This window comes from Lissotriton helveticus, chromosome 4_1 (assembly GCF_964261635.1).
Source record: "Lissotriton helveticus chromosome 4_1, aLisHel1.1, whole genome shotgun sequence".
Taxonomy (NCBI): domain Eukaryota; kingdom Metazoa; phylum Chordata; class Amphibia; order Caudata; family Salamandridae; genus Lissotriton; species Lissotriton helveticus.
In genome coordinates this window covers 1,248,060,650-1,248,075,921 of record NC_136063.1, presented here as the reverse complement: position 1 = coordinate 1,248,075,921, position 15,272 = coordinate 1,248,060,650, and the positions used below count along the sequence as shown (strand labels likewise).

Here is a 15,272-nt window from a genome sequence, read left to right as displayed (position 1 = left end):
CTGCAGGTGGGGTGCTGGGGCCGGCAGTGACAGGTTGATGCTAGAACTAGCAAAGGCAGCAGCTTCCGAAAATAGAAGACATATAAGCAACAGCACAGCTTATCAGGCAGCTTATCAGCATCCCTCGCGCTGTGCTGCACACTGCTCTCACTTATACACCCAACACCCGCAAAGCAGGCATCATTGTGCTGCTTGCTCGGCTGGCTACGCCAACTAGGGGTGTAAGGACCCTGGCTGGTCTTTTAAAGAACCAACATCAGCCTAGCACTCAGGTGGATGTGTAAGAATAAATGCTGGGCTACACACCACAGGCCGTGGTGGGGTAGCCCTCTTCACCTAACCCTACGGCCACACTGAGCATTAACAAGATTCATATTTAGCGAGGACGCAGGATCAAGCCTTGTTTCATCCTCCGGACCCAGAGTACATTTCTATCCTCCATGACTATGGAAGTGCCTTCCCAGTGTGTTCTTGTGGTTTGAGAGTCTGCCATTTATTGCAATATTACCCTTTTACCTGTGTTTGGTACTTTTTTGTACTATGCACGCGTCACTTTTCTTTTGTAACACACTGTTTGCTACCTCTTACATTTTGTTTGCTTTTGATACTTGCACAAGTGCCACCATTGCCTACGTAACGTTTGTTCTTGTGTTTGAGTGTCCTTCATGTATTGCAGTATTATTCCTCTATTGTACTTTGTACGCTTTTGTAACCTGCACACATGTCACTTTTTCCACCTGAGAAGAAGGGGTTCATTTTGTGTAGTAAAATGAAGTCTTTATGCATAAAAGAGCTTGAAGGCGCTGCCAGCCTCCGGGGACAGGAGATGTACATGCATATGGTATGCACATCTCCTGTCCGTACACGTGCACATCTCCTGTACGCTTGTGCCTTCTCTTGTCTCCCTTCGGGACAGAAAGCAGCAGCAATAGAGTCTCATAGCTTCATGTTGCTAAATAACTCAAAAACAAAGATATCTGTGTTTGTTGTAGGAAAAATGGCCCAAAAAAATGCCGCAAAATTGCCGCTAAATTTCCATATTTGTGCCGCTAAATTTCCTTTTTTGTGCCGCTAAATTTGCTAATCCATGCCGCTATATCCTGGGGATCTGAGCTGCCTTATGATATTGGTTAAACACAGCCACTGAGGTTCAAGGTTTTAGATTTGGATTTTGGTTAATTCCAGTGATCTTCAGCTAGTCAGGCAAACTCACTAAAACATCTATACATCAATGTAAAATATGTAAATCAAGAAGTAAAATGTTTTGGAATAGATGTCTAGTATTAGCATTACATGCAGCCACTTCCCAATTTATCTTCACCTTTTCCAGAGTCTTGGGGAATTCCTAGTGCAATTGCATGTTTACACAACTGTTTTGACGGTTATTACTGCTAAATTCCACTGATAGCAAAAGTCTACCAGACTTTGTGAAATTAGCAGGCGATGTTCAAGATTAAAGCAATACCTTCTGTTTTTACCAGAATTCTGTCTAATGGTACAATGTGGTAGAATGTCTGGTAACTCTATAACTGGGCGTTTCTTTTTCATTCCACACCATTACTGGCTAGGTTAATCTGAGGAACATAGCTACATTAATATGTTTTCACATGGGCCATTCCTGAGAGGAAATTATTCGAGTTCTGTTGTAAATCCATCTAGTATTGGACAAGAACAACTCCTTCTGTAACAGTCCACAGAATTGTTGTACACAGTTGATTGCCTGGTTGTGCCACATGTCTGTTTTTAAAGATAGCCATATGAGATACATATAGAGTACGAATTTAAATGTGATTCTTTGACTAATGGTAGTCATGAAAATCCTGCAGTGATTAAAATTAGACGCTGTGGCGCTGTAACTTGTAATTTGCTTTCAAAATTAGCAATATCAGTAGTAACCTGTACATTTCTCATCCCCGGTAGAGCTGATTACTTCAAGAAGAACACATACTTTTTTGTGGGAGGACAAAGATGGCTTACTCTGAAAGAAGTATCCGAACTGACAGAGGCCCTTCTTCCAACAAATCACGAGACCAGGAACCGCATCATGAGAGACCAAAAAGATATCAAAATAACCACCGGGAAAAACAGCACGGAGGGCGGGACACTCCACGGGACCAGCTGCACCGAAACCGAGAGAGTCATCGGCCAGACAGTGCAGACAGGAGAGATCGAAAGCCGCATCCTTCAAATGGAAGGTAATCACTGCAACAACATATTTTGTTATTTATAAGAATGAATTGCTTAAGAAATAAAAGTAGAGAAGCTTAAGAAATAAAAGGAGAGACTTGATGGAGACAGCCCTAAAACACAATGCAGGGGCCACCCCTTTTCAGCAATTTACACCCCCTTGAGTTATAGCAGAGTTAAGTTTATTTTTTATAGGAAGCCTTCTGCCTTTAAAATAGAACACGTGTATTAAATGTACATCTGCAGGATTTACAAGTGGCACATCCAGAATTGAGCAAGGTAACTTCCTCAGGTACTTTAATTTAGATGAGGAATATGCCTTGATTTGACCATTCGAAACATACATTGTATCAGTCCTTTATTTACACAATGTTTTGTAATTTTTACGATGTTTTGTTTTCAAAGCATTACCCACAGATCATTGAATATAATAGAAATTTGACCTTGGGGAGAAGGACATAGCCTGGCATCCTGCACCTAGGCGTAATTAAAAGATGGAGTGGATATGTGGATTCTGCCTTCACATGGTGGAAACCCTACATTCGCTAGAGATACCAACACTATCAAGTGGCAAGACAGTGTGATTAAGCTAGCTCTAAGTGGGTTGTAACCACATGTCTGTTCCACTGTACTCAGGGTGCTCAGGATTTCCCCCTCTGAGCTACCATATATGTACAGCTGCGGCTTGGGGGTGAGAGGTGTGGGCTCATGGTATCTCTGAACCTTGAGAGCAGGGGAGCCTTGACAGATCACACCTTCCCTGAGGTGTGAATGTCAGGTTCTTCTATATGTTCTCTTTTTTCACTGGTTGCTTTCGCACTCCAGGGAAAATATTGCAGTTTCTTGCCTAAGGTATCCCTAGGACATCTCCTGAAATGATGTCTGGCAAATTCATGTTCAACCTGATGTAATGTCCACCTGGACAAATAAGAACAGCAAAGTAGGTGTGACATGCTGTGTCTGTGACCATTCTGCCATTCTCACACGGTAAAGGTTGTGCTTCTGCCCATTTGTTAATGGGGCTGTGATTGTGTTGCGATAAATCACTGAAAGATATTTTAACTTTCAAAAGTAGAAATGAGTATTTTACTGCAGGAAATAGCCCTCCCTTGGGTGCCGTGGCCTAAATATGGTAAGAGACGGAGAAGGGAAATGCACAGACTTTGTCTTTCTCAGATTGATTAATATGAAAGGGCATCAGACCACTCCCTCTGGGTTTTTTATCCCCCCAATTAAGCCTCATAGACTTCAGCAGCCATCTAACTGAGAACACCCTCCCCTTAACAATAAGCATATGTCATCATACCAGGCCTTTGAAAGCCCGCAGTTGAGATCTGCACAGGGGTTACCACACGGGGGGGAAATTGCACCTACTATCATAGTACCTGTGTCCCCGGCACGCTTTCAACTTAGGGGGGGAGTTAGGATTTTCCAATCGTTTCTCTCCTCTGTCTCAGATGGAGTTGAACGATTGACTACCTACCGGAAATATAGGGCAGGGGGTCGAGGCAGGTGCCACAAGTCACACAGCAATAAGACAGACCGCTTTATGTAAACTTCTGAGCTGGAACGTGGCAGGTATTAGATCTAAAAGCACAGACCCCATATGGCTGAAGTTTATAAGGCAGTTTGACATTCTTACCTTTCAGGAAACTTGGGATGGCGTTTCCAGCTTTATTTTGGACGGTTACCATAGTTTTACTATCCCTGCGGTCCCAGGAAATGTGGGGAGGCCAAAGGGGGGGCTTGCTTTTTCTTATTTTGTTAAACCTTGCTGGCACTTTTAAAAAATTTGATGCGTAGTCTGAAATTTTTTTAATAGATGAATGGACTGTCTCCGACCAGAAATATCTGTTAATAAATGTATACAATGCCATGGAAGGCTTACATCAGAAGGAGCATTTTAGCGTCCTGGATCAATTTCTGTCAGTCTACAAGCTTAATCAGATTTGTGTACCAGAAGTGTTACTTCTACAAGATTTTAACATACATCCCTGTTTATGGGACTGTTACGGAGTTGAACATGTTGGGTCATTGAGTGGGGGAGTTCCCCATTTCGAGCATAGTAAACAGGGTGAAGCTCTTGCGGAACTACTTTCTAATTTGAATCTATTTGAATCAGGTAAGGTAGAGGGGAGGGAGAGGGTCCCCACCTTTATAGGACGGGGAGCAAAGTCGGTCATCGAATATATTTTTTTTATCCCTTTTAGTCTTGGCCAAGACGTTGGTGTACAGAGTGGTGCTGTCGACCTTCAGTGACCACAACCCGCTTTCATTGGAAGTTGAGTTGGGGGGCACGTTTGACATCATTGAATCAGGGGGGGGGAGCCAGTGGAATTTATCTTCAAAAGATCAAGGTAGACGCATCAAATGGGACACTGTAGTTCCCGAGGCTTTTTTTGAGGACCTAGCTATCAAAGCAGAGGCTAACCTTGCCATCCGTCTGGATGGTTCCGCTCCGGGCACGGAAACCAAAACAGCCTATGTAGCAGTATGTAGGCTAAGTGCTAAGAATTTACAGATGGATAGTAGACCACATACAAGGAAAGCCCATAAATGGTTTGATGACTCTTGCTCGAGGGCCCATGGGGCTCTTCTTAAGGCCCTCAAGAAGAGTCCGAGGGACAGGGTCCTAGTAGCTTCTCTCCGCAAGGCGTATAAACTCGCAATTAGTACGCGTAAACGCAAAATAAAAGAGGAGGCTTGGGACAACCTTCAATCCATTGATGTACTAAGGGATAGTAGGAAGTTCTGGTCCACTATAAATCAGCCGTTCTTCTCCGAAAATGAGAACTTAGACAACGACTGTGTAATTCCCGATGCCAGTTGGCTCCAACATTTTAGGACTATCTATGATAAGGAGCATAGGGAGTCACTATCAGTTAGCGCCGTTACCGCTCGGTTTACGAACCCTGTTAAATTTGAATTAGCTGAGGTAGAAAGGGCTATTAGAGACACGTCCAAACATAAGGCGCCAGGCCCCGATGGGGTACCTGCTGACCTCTATATTATGTATCCAAATTTCTGGGCGAAGATCCTAACTAACGTGTTTACTGCATCATCTTTAGTGCGTGTCCCACCTTCTTGTTTCCGTTCTGGGAAGGACATGGCTTTTGTAGTTCGGACTGGACTGTTCCCATGGGGCACAGGGTCAGCGCTGATTTGCATATCGCCATTGTCTAACCCAGGGTGGTGTGGAGTGGAAAAATGATGGATTTGGGCCCAGATCCTTGGACTGGGGTGAATGTGTGACATTGATCCACATTCTGTCCATCACTGTTGTGTTTGCAATTACCGCTCTAAGTGTACTGGGGATGCTCAGACGTGAGTCCCAGGCACTCCACACCACTGGAATCAAGCTAGCCGGGCTGATGAGAGGTGTTACCTTGAAACCGGGCCGGTCCTCGGATGCTTGTTTCCGTTCTGGGAAGGACATGGCTTTTGTAGTTCGGACTGGACTGTTCCCATGGGGCACAGGGTCAGCGCTGATTTGCATATCGCCATTGTCTAACCCAGGGTGGTGTGGAGTGGAAAAATGATGGATTTGGGCCCAGATCCTTGGACTGGGGTGAATGTGTGACATTGATCCACATTCTGTCCATCACTGTTGTGTTTGCAATTACCACCTTCTTGGGCCACATCGGTCATAGTCCCTATTTTTAAAAAAGGGAATAGAGGGGACCCTGCCTGCTACAGGCCAATCTCCCTGCTAGACTCTGCTGTAAAAATCTTGGGCAGAGTAATTTTACAGAAACTGGGAGATTTGATTTTTTTTTTTTTTTAAAGAAGTTTTTATTGCGGATTCAGAAAACAGGTCCCAGGTCAGGACAGCCAGTGCACCTGGCGCATCATTGAACATAACATCTGGACAGGCTATCGTACACAGCCATTCAGCCCACAACCCGGAGGTCAGGCGGCGTGGTATGTCATACAAAGAAGAAAATGCCAATGTGCCCGCCAGGCCTAGATGGACAGTCACCCACAATGTATAGTTTCCGCTTTTTCAACCCCCTGAACAACAACTCCCCTAACAACCCATTTACAACTAGAGATTTCGGAGCCAGTATCAGTGCTGGATCTATCATGATGTGGACCTATCATGCGTGCTAATGGTGAACAGCTTGTAGAAGAAAGTCCGTGTACCTCACCGACCCCTAAGGACGGGCGCCGTAAACCCTTATACTACCATCCCCTACTAGATCCCAGCGCCCGATACTCCTCGGCCCGAGCGGTGTACCTATCTATCTCTAGATGAGTGTCCTGCTCCCTCCCCCCCCTTACAGAACTCAACTGCTGCTAGTGCGAGTGTAGCCAAATGGCAATAAAACCCCATCATGACACCACTCAGGAAAATCTGCTGTGCAGTAATGCTCCATGTAGTCCTTGCCAGTTATCATTCGCCATCATCCGTCTCATCCCCTGCCATATGGTCGCGCAGCGCTTGCACTATCGCTTCCCATGCTCTCGCCATGTCCATACATTTATCATTGTCATTCTTGGTAGCCTGCCGCATTCTAACAATACTTTCACAGCCCGCCCATTTCAACAACTCAGTCTTCCACCGCCCCACTGATGGCCCTTCCTTAGATTTCCAGTGCCAGGTAATCTCCCTCTGGGCCAGCATTAGGCCCAGATCAATAAATTTGCATGTTGATTTTCGTCCTCTTCGTGTGAGGGAACCATAGCAGCAAGCACGCAGCCATGTCGAAGTCCACCTCTCTGTCTGTAACCGTGTTTAGGAGTTCTCCCACCTCATGCCAGTACGGCCCTAGTCTAGGGCACCTCCACAGCAAATGATCTAAGTCCGCTTCAAGTGCCAAGCATCTCGGGCACACGGCATCCTGGACCCGAAAATATCGCGCTATCCTCTCCGGGGTCAGGTAAGCTCTATGGATGACGAAGAAATGTACCTGCTGGAAACGGGCATTCCTAGTTCCCTTCCAGGTTCGCTCTAAAACATGGCCCCAGACCGCATCCGGAATGGGCTTACCTATGCTGTCCTCCCATCTTGCTTTAAGCGCCAGTAGTGGTGCCAATCCCTCGCGCTGCAGTCTATTATGGAGGCAGGTCACCGCCTTGGTAGTGCCCGCGGCCATAACTGTGTATTGACACGCCATGTTTGTCTCCGGTTCCACCAGCCCCCCCTTCCAGTGTCTCTGCATCGCTGCAATCACTGCCGCATGCAGCAGGAAATCCCCGTCCGGCAGACCAAATCGGTCCTGCACCTCCCGGAAGGGGGCTAGTGTCCCTTCAATGTAAAGATCTCCAACCATTTGCAGCCCCAGTTCCTCCCAGTCCGATAGCGGGGACCAATCGCCCCCATGTGGTAGCGCGGTCAGCATCCCTAGCGGGATCTCAGGTGCGTACGCTCGGGAGATATTCGCTCTTTTCAGACTCCTGTTCCAGCAGAGTCTGAGCGTCCTTTCTTCCAGCGTTAGGTCCTTCATCTCCAGTTTCTGTTGCATGACTATGAATGATAAGACATGCTGTTGGATACCCAGCCCCCTATCGACGCCCGGGCCCCTGAATTCCCTGGCCACATGCTGCGTCAGTACCTGTAGTTGAGCTGCCAGATAGTACAATTCAAAATCAGGGACCGCCATCCCCCCCTCCAGCTTAGGCCTAGTCAGAGTCGTCAACTCCACTCTGCGCCGTTTCTGGCCCCACAGAAAGCCGGTCACCAACATCTGTAAATCCTTAAACACTCGCCGCGGTATCCACACCGGTAAGGTCCTGAAGTAATAAAGTAGCCTAGGAAGTGCCACCATTTTCAAAAGCGCCACCCGGCCCAGCACAGATAAGGGGAGAGAGGCCCAGAAGTTTACACAGCCCCGCAGCGCGCGTAGGCAGCGCCCCACGTTGCCGTCCAATAGGTTCGTGGTCTCATGGTATATGCGGACACCCAAATAAGTGAAGCTGGAAGGTTCCCAGAGCACTGCCATCTCAAGAGGGGGGCAGCGCGTGCCCTCCCGCAGAGGAAAGACACAGGTCTTGGTCCAGTTCACCTTAAGGCCCGACATATCTCCAAATCTTGATAGCATGGCTACAGCTCCCTCCAGCGCCCGTTCAGGATCGGCCAAGTACAGCAGTAGATCATCCGCGTACAGTGATATATGGTGCGACTTTGCTTTTTGCGTCACACCGCAAAACATCACGCCCGTTCTCGCCAGTGCTGCCAAAGGTTCCATTGCCAATGCAAACAGCAGAGGAGAAAGCGAGCATCCCTGCCTCGTACCCCTATGCACCGGGTAAGCTGAAGAAATTGAAGGCCCCAGTCGCACCCTCGCCGTGGCTGACGAGTACAGCACCCTCGTCCACCGTCGGAATCCCTCCCCGAGGCCGAACTTCGCCAGCACCTCATCTAGGTACCGCCACTCAAGGCTGTCGAAAGCCTTTTCAATGTCAACAGATAACACCACTAGATCATGAGGCGAGCACCTAGCACCGTCCAATATCTGCAGTAGGCGGCGTATATTCATGGATGTATTCCTGGTAGGGATAAACCCTGCCTGGTCGGCATGAACCAGCCTGGTCATGAGCGGCAGAAGTCTGGCAGCCAAGATACGACTTAGAATCTTGTAGTCCACTGTCAGCATGGACAGGGGTCGGTAGGACGTCACATCCAGCGCCTCCTTGCCAGGTTTCAGCAACGGAACCACCAGCGCCTCCCTCATCGTGTCGGGTAGGTGTCCCTTCTGTCCCGCTTCCGAGTACACTACCAACAGCCTAGGTGCTAATACATCAATAAACTTCACATAAAATTCTATGGGCAACCCGTCGACGCCCGGCGTTTTGTTTTTGGCCATCCGGTTAATAGCCAGTTTAATCTCCGCCAGCGTTATGGGTCCCCCTATATCCTCCGCATCCTCGGCAGCTAGTACCAGTAAAGCGATAGATTCCAGATACGCACGTATTTCAGGCGTGTCCACCGTGAGCTGGGACTCATATAGATCAGTGTAATATGACGCGAAGCGTGATAGGACCACTGACTGCGAGTAGGCTATGTCTCCCGTCTCCGTCCGTATGCTCATTATCGGGCACCCCCTAGGCTCCGGATTAGCTAGCCTGGCCAGGAGCGTGCCAACCTTGTCCCTTTCTGCATGCACCTTGGTAATATACAGCTTATAATCGTAGCACCGCAGCCGCTCGGTCTCCCTCGCCACTAATTCCTTGGCTTCAAGCAGCTGCGCCTGTAATTCCGGTCGTTCAGGTCTACGCTGCTCCAATCCCCTCAGCACACTTTCCGCCCTCACCAGGTCAGTCAAAAGCGATGACCGCACATTAGCAAACCTGCCCATGCACACTCCTCTCACCACCACTTTCATCGCATCCCACTCCACCAGTCTTGTCGCTGCCGAGCCCTCATTCTCCCTGAAATAGTGTTCTATTCCCTGCTGGACAGCATCGCTAAACACCGGATCCTCCAGTGTGTTTGGCTGTAGCCTCCACGTGGGAATCACCGATCTCACCTGCTGCCACTGCACCGACATCAGTAAGGGATTATGATCTGAGATGGTTCTAACTAAGTATTCCGTGTGCCTAACCAGGGCGGCCAGGTGATCACTACAGAGTATCGAGTCTATCCTCACATGTAATGCATGTAATGCTGAAAAAAAGGAATAGTCTCTCATTGCAGGATGTTGTTCTCTCCACACATCTAACAATCCCCAACGTTCTTGCCACTCCTTCCTCTGGGTAGCCAACCTGCGCACTGTTGAGTCGGTCAGTGGCGGATGGGACCGGTCCAGATCTACATTAGTGATTGAATTAAAGTCCCCTCCCAAAATGATGGGGCCCGCCAGGTAATGCGCTAGTGAGCTCGTTAGTCTGTCAAAAAATAAGGCCTGGTCTGTATTAGGGGCGTACACACTGCATAGCGTTACTTCCCGACCGTACAACCTCCCCTCCACCACCACATATCTACCTTCCGGATCCACCCGCCTGGACACAACCTGGAACGGTATCCCAGCTCTTACCCAAATCAACACACCCCTGGCAAACGCCGAGTACGTGGTCCCAAACACCTGCCCCCGCCACCTTCTCTGCAGTGCAGTGCATTCTTTGTCAGTCAAGTGGGTTTCCTGCAGCATAGCAATCTGAACACCACGCCGCACTAAGTGGGCATGCACCTTGTGACGTCTCACCATCGTCCTGAGACCACGGACATTCCACGAGAGGCATTTTAACTCGGGTAACATCTCCATAGCAGCAATTTCTGTTCAAAATCAGCACTAGTTCAACACCCCACACACAGCAGCAGTTGGATCCCCTAACCCCAACTCTCAACAAAATCCCCCTAACCCCTCTCCCCAGGACAGGGCTTAATAACCCAGCTTCAGCCCCGTTCCAAACTGGTAACATAACACACATCACACTACTCTGCGGACTCTACCACAGAAGGCCTTATGGGCCTCTAGAGGGTGGATCAGCGCCCGACCCAGAAACAGCGGAGCCCCCACCCCACACCCTTAGTCCCACATTGTGGTCTTAGTTTCCCCCCTGAGTGTACACATAGCGACCAGAGCGGCCACGGCCTCGTAAAAGTCACAGCTGGGCCGCGCCCCGGTACCTCACTCGTTAAACAGTCCCTCTGCCGTCTGTGGAGTGACCTCCGGACCCCTCGTGCTCTCCACGTCCGATTCATCCCCTCCCGTTTTCAATCCTTCTTCAGCAGAGTCAGATCCTTCCAGCGTCTTCTCCAGTTGCGACCCCGTGATGATCGCAGTTGCCGCCAGCGCGCTCTTCCTGTCCGCCTCCATTTGTGCCTTCTGCATCGCAATCTTAAGTTTATTCCGTTTCCGGATACGCTGAGATTTTCTGATCCGGAGGGGCTGCTGCGCGGACCCATCGCTTTTGCCAGCGCGGTCAGTTCCAGCACGGTAAAGCTCAAGCCATGCCCAAGCCTCGTCCGGGTTAGAAAGAAGTGAGTCGTACCATCCAGGATTACTCTCAGCTTGGCCGGGAAGAGCAACGAGTACTGGATTCCCTCATCTCTCAATTCCTTCTTCACAGGCAGGAAGGACGCTCTACTTCTCTGGACCTCCTGAGTGTAGTCCGGGAATATCGTGACCTTGCTGTTTTCCACCTGAAAGGGGCCCTGTGAGCGTGCTCTCTGTATCAGGAGGTCCCGATCCTTATAGTGCAGCAACTTTATCACCATTGGCCTGGGAGGTCGACCCAGCTGAGGCGGTCGAGCCGGGACCCTGTGCGCCCGCTCAAGTGAAAAGAAGGGAGAGAGGCCCTCCGGCGCCACCACCGTAGTAAACCAGTTCTCCATGTAAGCCACAGCATCATCCCCCTCAATTTTCTCCGGAAGGCCTACAACCCTTACATTATTCCTCCGATTGCGACTTTCTGCATCCTCCGCCCGTTTTTCTAGGGTCTCCAAGCGGCTCATTATATTCACCAGTTTGTGTTCCGCAGTGACCACCGCCGGTTTCAATTCCTGCAGTAGTTGCTCGTTGTCTTTCACTTTGTCAGCGAGCTTCGCATGATCTGCTTTGAGGAGTCCCAGCCCCGTGGCGACCTGCGCAATGTCCTGATGCAGGGATTCTTTCGTGGCAGCGATCGCGTCCAGTATACTATCTAGCCGTTTATACAACCGCAATTCCGGAGTCAGTGCGTCCAAGGGAGCAGGTGCCCTGCCATCTTGGAGTTGGGTAAGCACTTCGGGCAGTCCACCAGTAGCGGCCATCTTGGCTCCCACAACTCTACTCCGGAATCGCTACAATATCGATATTTCGTCCCCTATCGTACGGCTAGCCGGTCACCAGAGTCGTCCAGTCCTTGAGGCCAAAGTTCCGTAGGGGCCCACAAATTCAAGGCACTACCAGCACACTCGGCAGGGTGCTATCCACGGTTCTAGGCCTCAGCAGAAGAATGCCAGCAGCCAGTGGGAGGTGCAAGGCAGATGCGGGCTGGTAGCACAGGGGCCCAAATTCACCCAGGCGGCGATTTTCCCCAAGCCGGGTCTCCCTCCTCCAATATGCACCGCAGGGTGCAAGCGTGTCCGGTTCCAACCCGCAGCAGGCAGCCCAGCAGCGCCTGAAGGACACTCCTCTGGCCCCAGTCCTCCCAAGCCAGCGCCCGCGTCCCTCAATGGGCCATTGCCGCCCCTCTGCCTCCGCAATAGCCAGCGATGTCTCGGGGGGAGAGGGAGATCAGCCCCCCGCAATGCAGCACTGCGCCCACCGTCGGGCCGCAGGCCCGCCTCCTCCACTCACCCGGCAAGGGGGATCGTCGTAGGGCCCCAGGGACGGGTCCCAGCTGCGGCCGCCACCACCTCCGTTTATCCCTCCGGGCTCCAGGGGCGCCGCACCCTGCCCGGTCAGCAGCGCAGGAAGGCGGGGGGATGGGCGCTACGCCCGCCCGGCCCCCGGACGGCAGCGGCCGCCAGCCCGCCGCAGTCAGCACCGGAGCAGTCCTCGCTCCGTCCCTCGCCCTGCACTCCGCTCCTCAGCTCTCGTCCGTCTGGAGCCTTCTGCCAGCCGAGCCGAGCCCCGTCAGGCTCCCGGCGCCGCCATCTTTCTTTGTCTGACCACTGCTCCGCCGGGACCCGGGACACGTCGGAAAAGCCGCGTCCTGGCAACCACAGCGCCGCAATCAAGCCCCCCTGGTCCCGCTTCGTCAGGAGCCGCCAAAATGCCACTCAGGGGGTAAGATCCGTGGTTATTTCAGGATGAGTAGTGGGACCTGGCGCGGAGCTGATCGCTCACGCCGCCATCTCGGTCAGCGTCCAAGCCACGCCCCTTGAAACTGGGAGATTTGATGTCGGGCAGGGGGGTGCTTTCTAATCTCCAGTATGGTTTTAGAGAACACAGAAGTACCATGGACCAATGCTTAAATTTACACCTCCTTATAGGCAAATATACGATAGCAAAGGAAGGTCTTTTATACTTGGGGTTCATGGACTTATCATCGGCCTTCGATTTAGTGAATCGTTCTAAACTATGGCGAATCCTGCGTGAAATAGGTATAGAGGCATCCTTGGTTAATTTTATTAGTGATCTTCACCAGGACCTCTCTGCCGCCGTTAGGGTCACGCAGGAAGGCCGGTGTACTGGTCAATTTAGCTCCAGGCAGGGGGGTCAGACCAGGTTGCATTTTGGCCCCCCTCCTTTTTACGATCTACATTAATGCCCTTGAAGAATCTCTGGCTGTGGCTAGTGTAGATATTCTGCGTATCGGGGGATCGGGTATTCCGGTCCTCCTGTATGCGAACGACGCTGTTTTAATTGCTCGCACAGGTCTGGGCCTACAGAGGCTGCTGGATCATTTCGGCAGTTTCATGGAGTCCCTTGGCCTAAAAGTCAATAGTAACAAATCTCATGTAATGATTGCTGGGGCTCACAGGAAGAATAGTAAGGTTAAAACCTTTACTTGTTTGGGCGCGGAAGCAACGAGGGTCCCAGTGTTCACCTATTTGGGTGTGCTTTTCGATGAGAAAGGCAACTGGGGCCCCCAGCAGAAGTGTAATGTTGTTGCAAGATCTACAACAGCCCTGCTTAGCTTCTCTAAGAGGTTGGGAGCAAGGCCCATGGAGGCTATGCTCAAAATATACAAATCCAAGTGCTGTGCGATCGCCTCTTATAGGGCTGCTATATGGGGTTACGCACCTATGGGTATAATACAAGTAGTAGAAAACAGGTTCCTTAGATCCCTGTTAGCGGTACCCCAGTCGTCCCTGACATTTTCCGTGCACTCCGAATTAGGTATGGGCTATATCATAGACCATCTAAAAGCGGCCCCATTGATTTGTGGCTCAATGAGGAGATTTCTCTTAATCACCTAATCCTAAATGATTGTCTAGCCCTCGAGAAGGCAGATAGAATCCCATGGCTGGCGTACGTTAGAGCGGCGTGCGTCAGACTGGGACGACCTGATTTATATACATCCCCAGAGGGAATTAAGAAAGAGGATTTGGGTTGGATTAAATACAATTTCCGGATCATGCTGGAGGCGGAAAGGGAGGAGTTGGAGCTTAAAAAACCGGGTGCGAGAATCATTTTATGTTTTACAGACTTCCCCATCTATTGAACCTTATCTGAAGATCGTCACTAAGCCATTTCATTGCTTTTTGCTGATTAGATTTAGGTTCAATATAATACATTTCACCTTGGGCACATTCCCGCAATGGGGGAAACTGGAAGACAACGCACCATGCTCCTGTGACATTTTTTCCACACAAGACACACTCCATCTTATAATGTTTTGTGAGCACTTTTCCAAGGCACGTAAAAAATTCTTATACCCTATACTACGAGAAGCTGGATTTGTTCAAGTAAGGCCCGCGCTCTTACATTTGCAAATGCTAAGTAGCGTGCGTGTCATCTTCAGCGTAGCAAGTTTTTTGGTGGCTGCAGCCAGGGTAAATAATAAAAGACTTATCTGCATGTAACAGCATAGAAGGATGTAGAGGGGGTTTATGGTTTTTAAAACCTAAAGAAATATAATGATGCACTTTAAATTGTAAATATTGTACCCCACTTTCTTTGATATGAGCTAAAGGGTTTGTTTTAAACACTGGCCTATTAATTGTTTGACCTACGTATTGTAAATAGTGTACATACATGAACGATAACAAATGAATGCTTATTTAATCCTTTTTAATTATTTAACTATTTTATGTGTGGTGGATGTATGTATGTATTGTTTATTTCTTTTATGATTTTAATTAATCGAAATAAAGATTTTTGACTGACTGACTGATTAATATGCCTGGCAGTTAATGTTTAATCGGATGTCAGGATGCAAAACATTGAAGCTGATTTTTGCTCGTTCTTTGTTTAATATAGTTTGTTTTTATATTTAGGTGGTGCTGTATATAACGGTCTCGGATTGCAATACTTTGTATTTTTTTTCTGTGCAACATAAAGAAATTCTCTGGAAACCTAAATAGATATCTGCTGCTCTCTTTCAGTTACTGTGACAATAGCTGAGCTGAGTGTGTCTTTGATGTTTACTGTGTGTGCTCCACGGTGCTCTGCGAGGTATGAACGAGAGTGTTTTATAAAAGCTATGTAAACCCTTACATTTTAGGGCAGTATGGGGTTGCTGTATTTGTAGAGCAGGAGAGCTTTGCATTG

General features: G+C 49.2%; 1 protein-coding gene across 2 annotated transcripts in view; it reads left to right on the top strand.

Moving 5' to 3' along the window:
* LOC144829053 (MARVEL domain-containing protein 3-like) overlaps positions 1-15,272 on the top strand; it is a 261,585-nt gene that overhangs the window by 79,358 nt on the left and 166,955 nt on the right. For both annotated transcript variants that reach the window (XM_078687799.1, XM_078687798.1), the window contains exon 2: positions 1,921-2,195. In XM_078687799.1, the coding sequence (XP_078543925.1) occupies positions 1,969-2,195 (227 nt within the window). In that variant the 5' untranslated portion in view covers positions 1,921-1,968. The remainder of the gene's footprint in view (positions 1-1,920; positions 2,196-15,272) is intronic.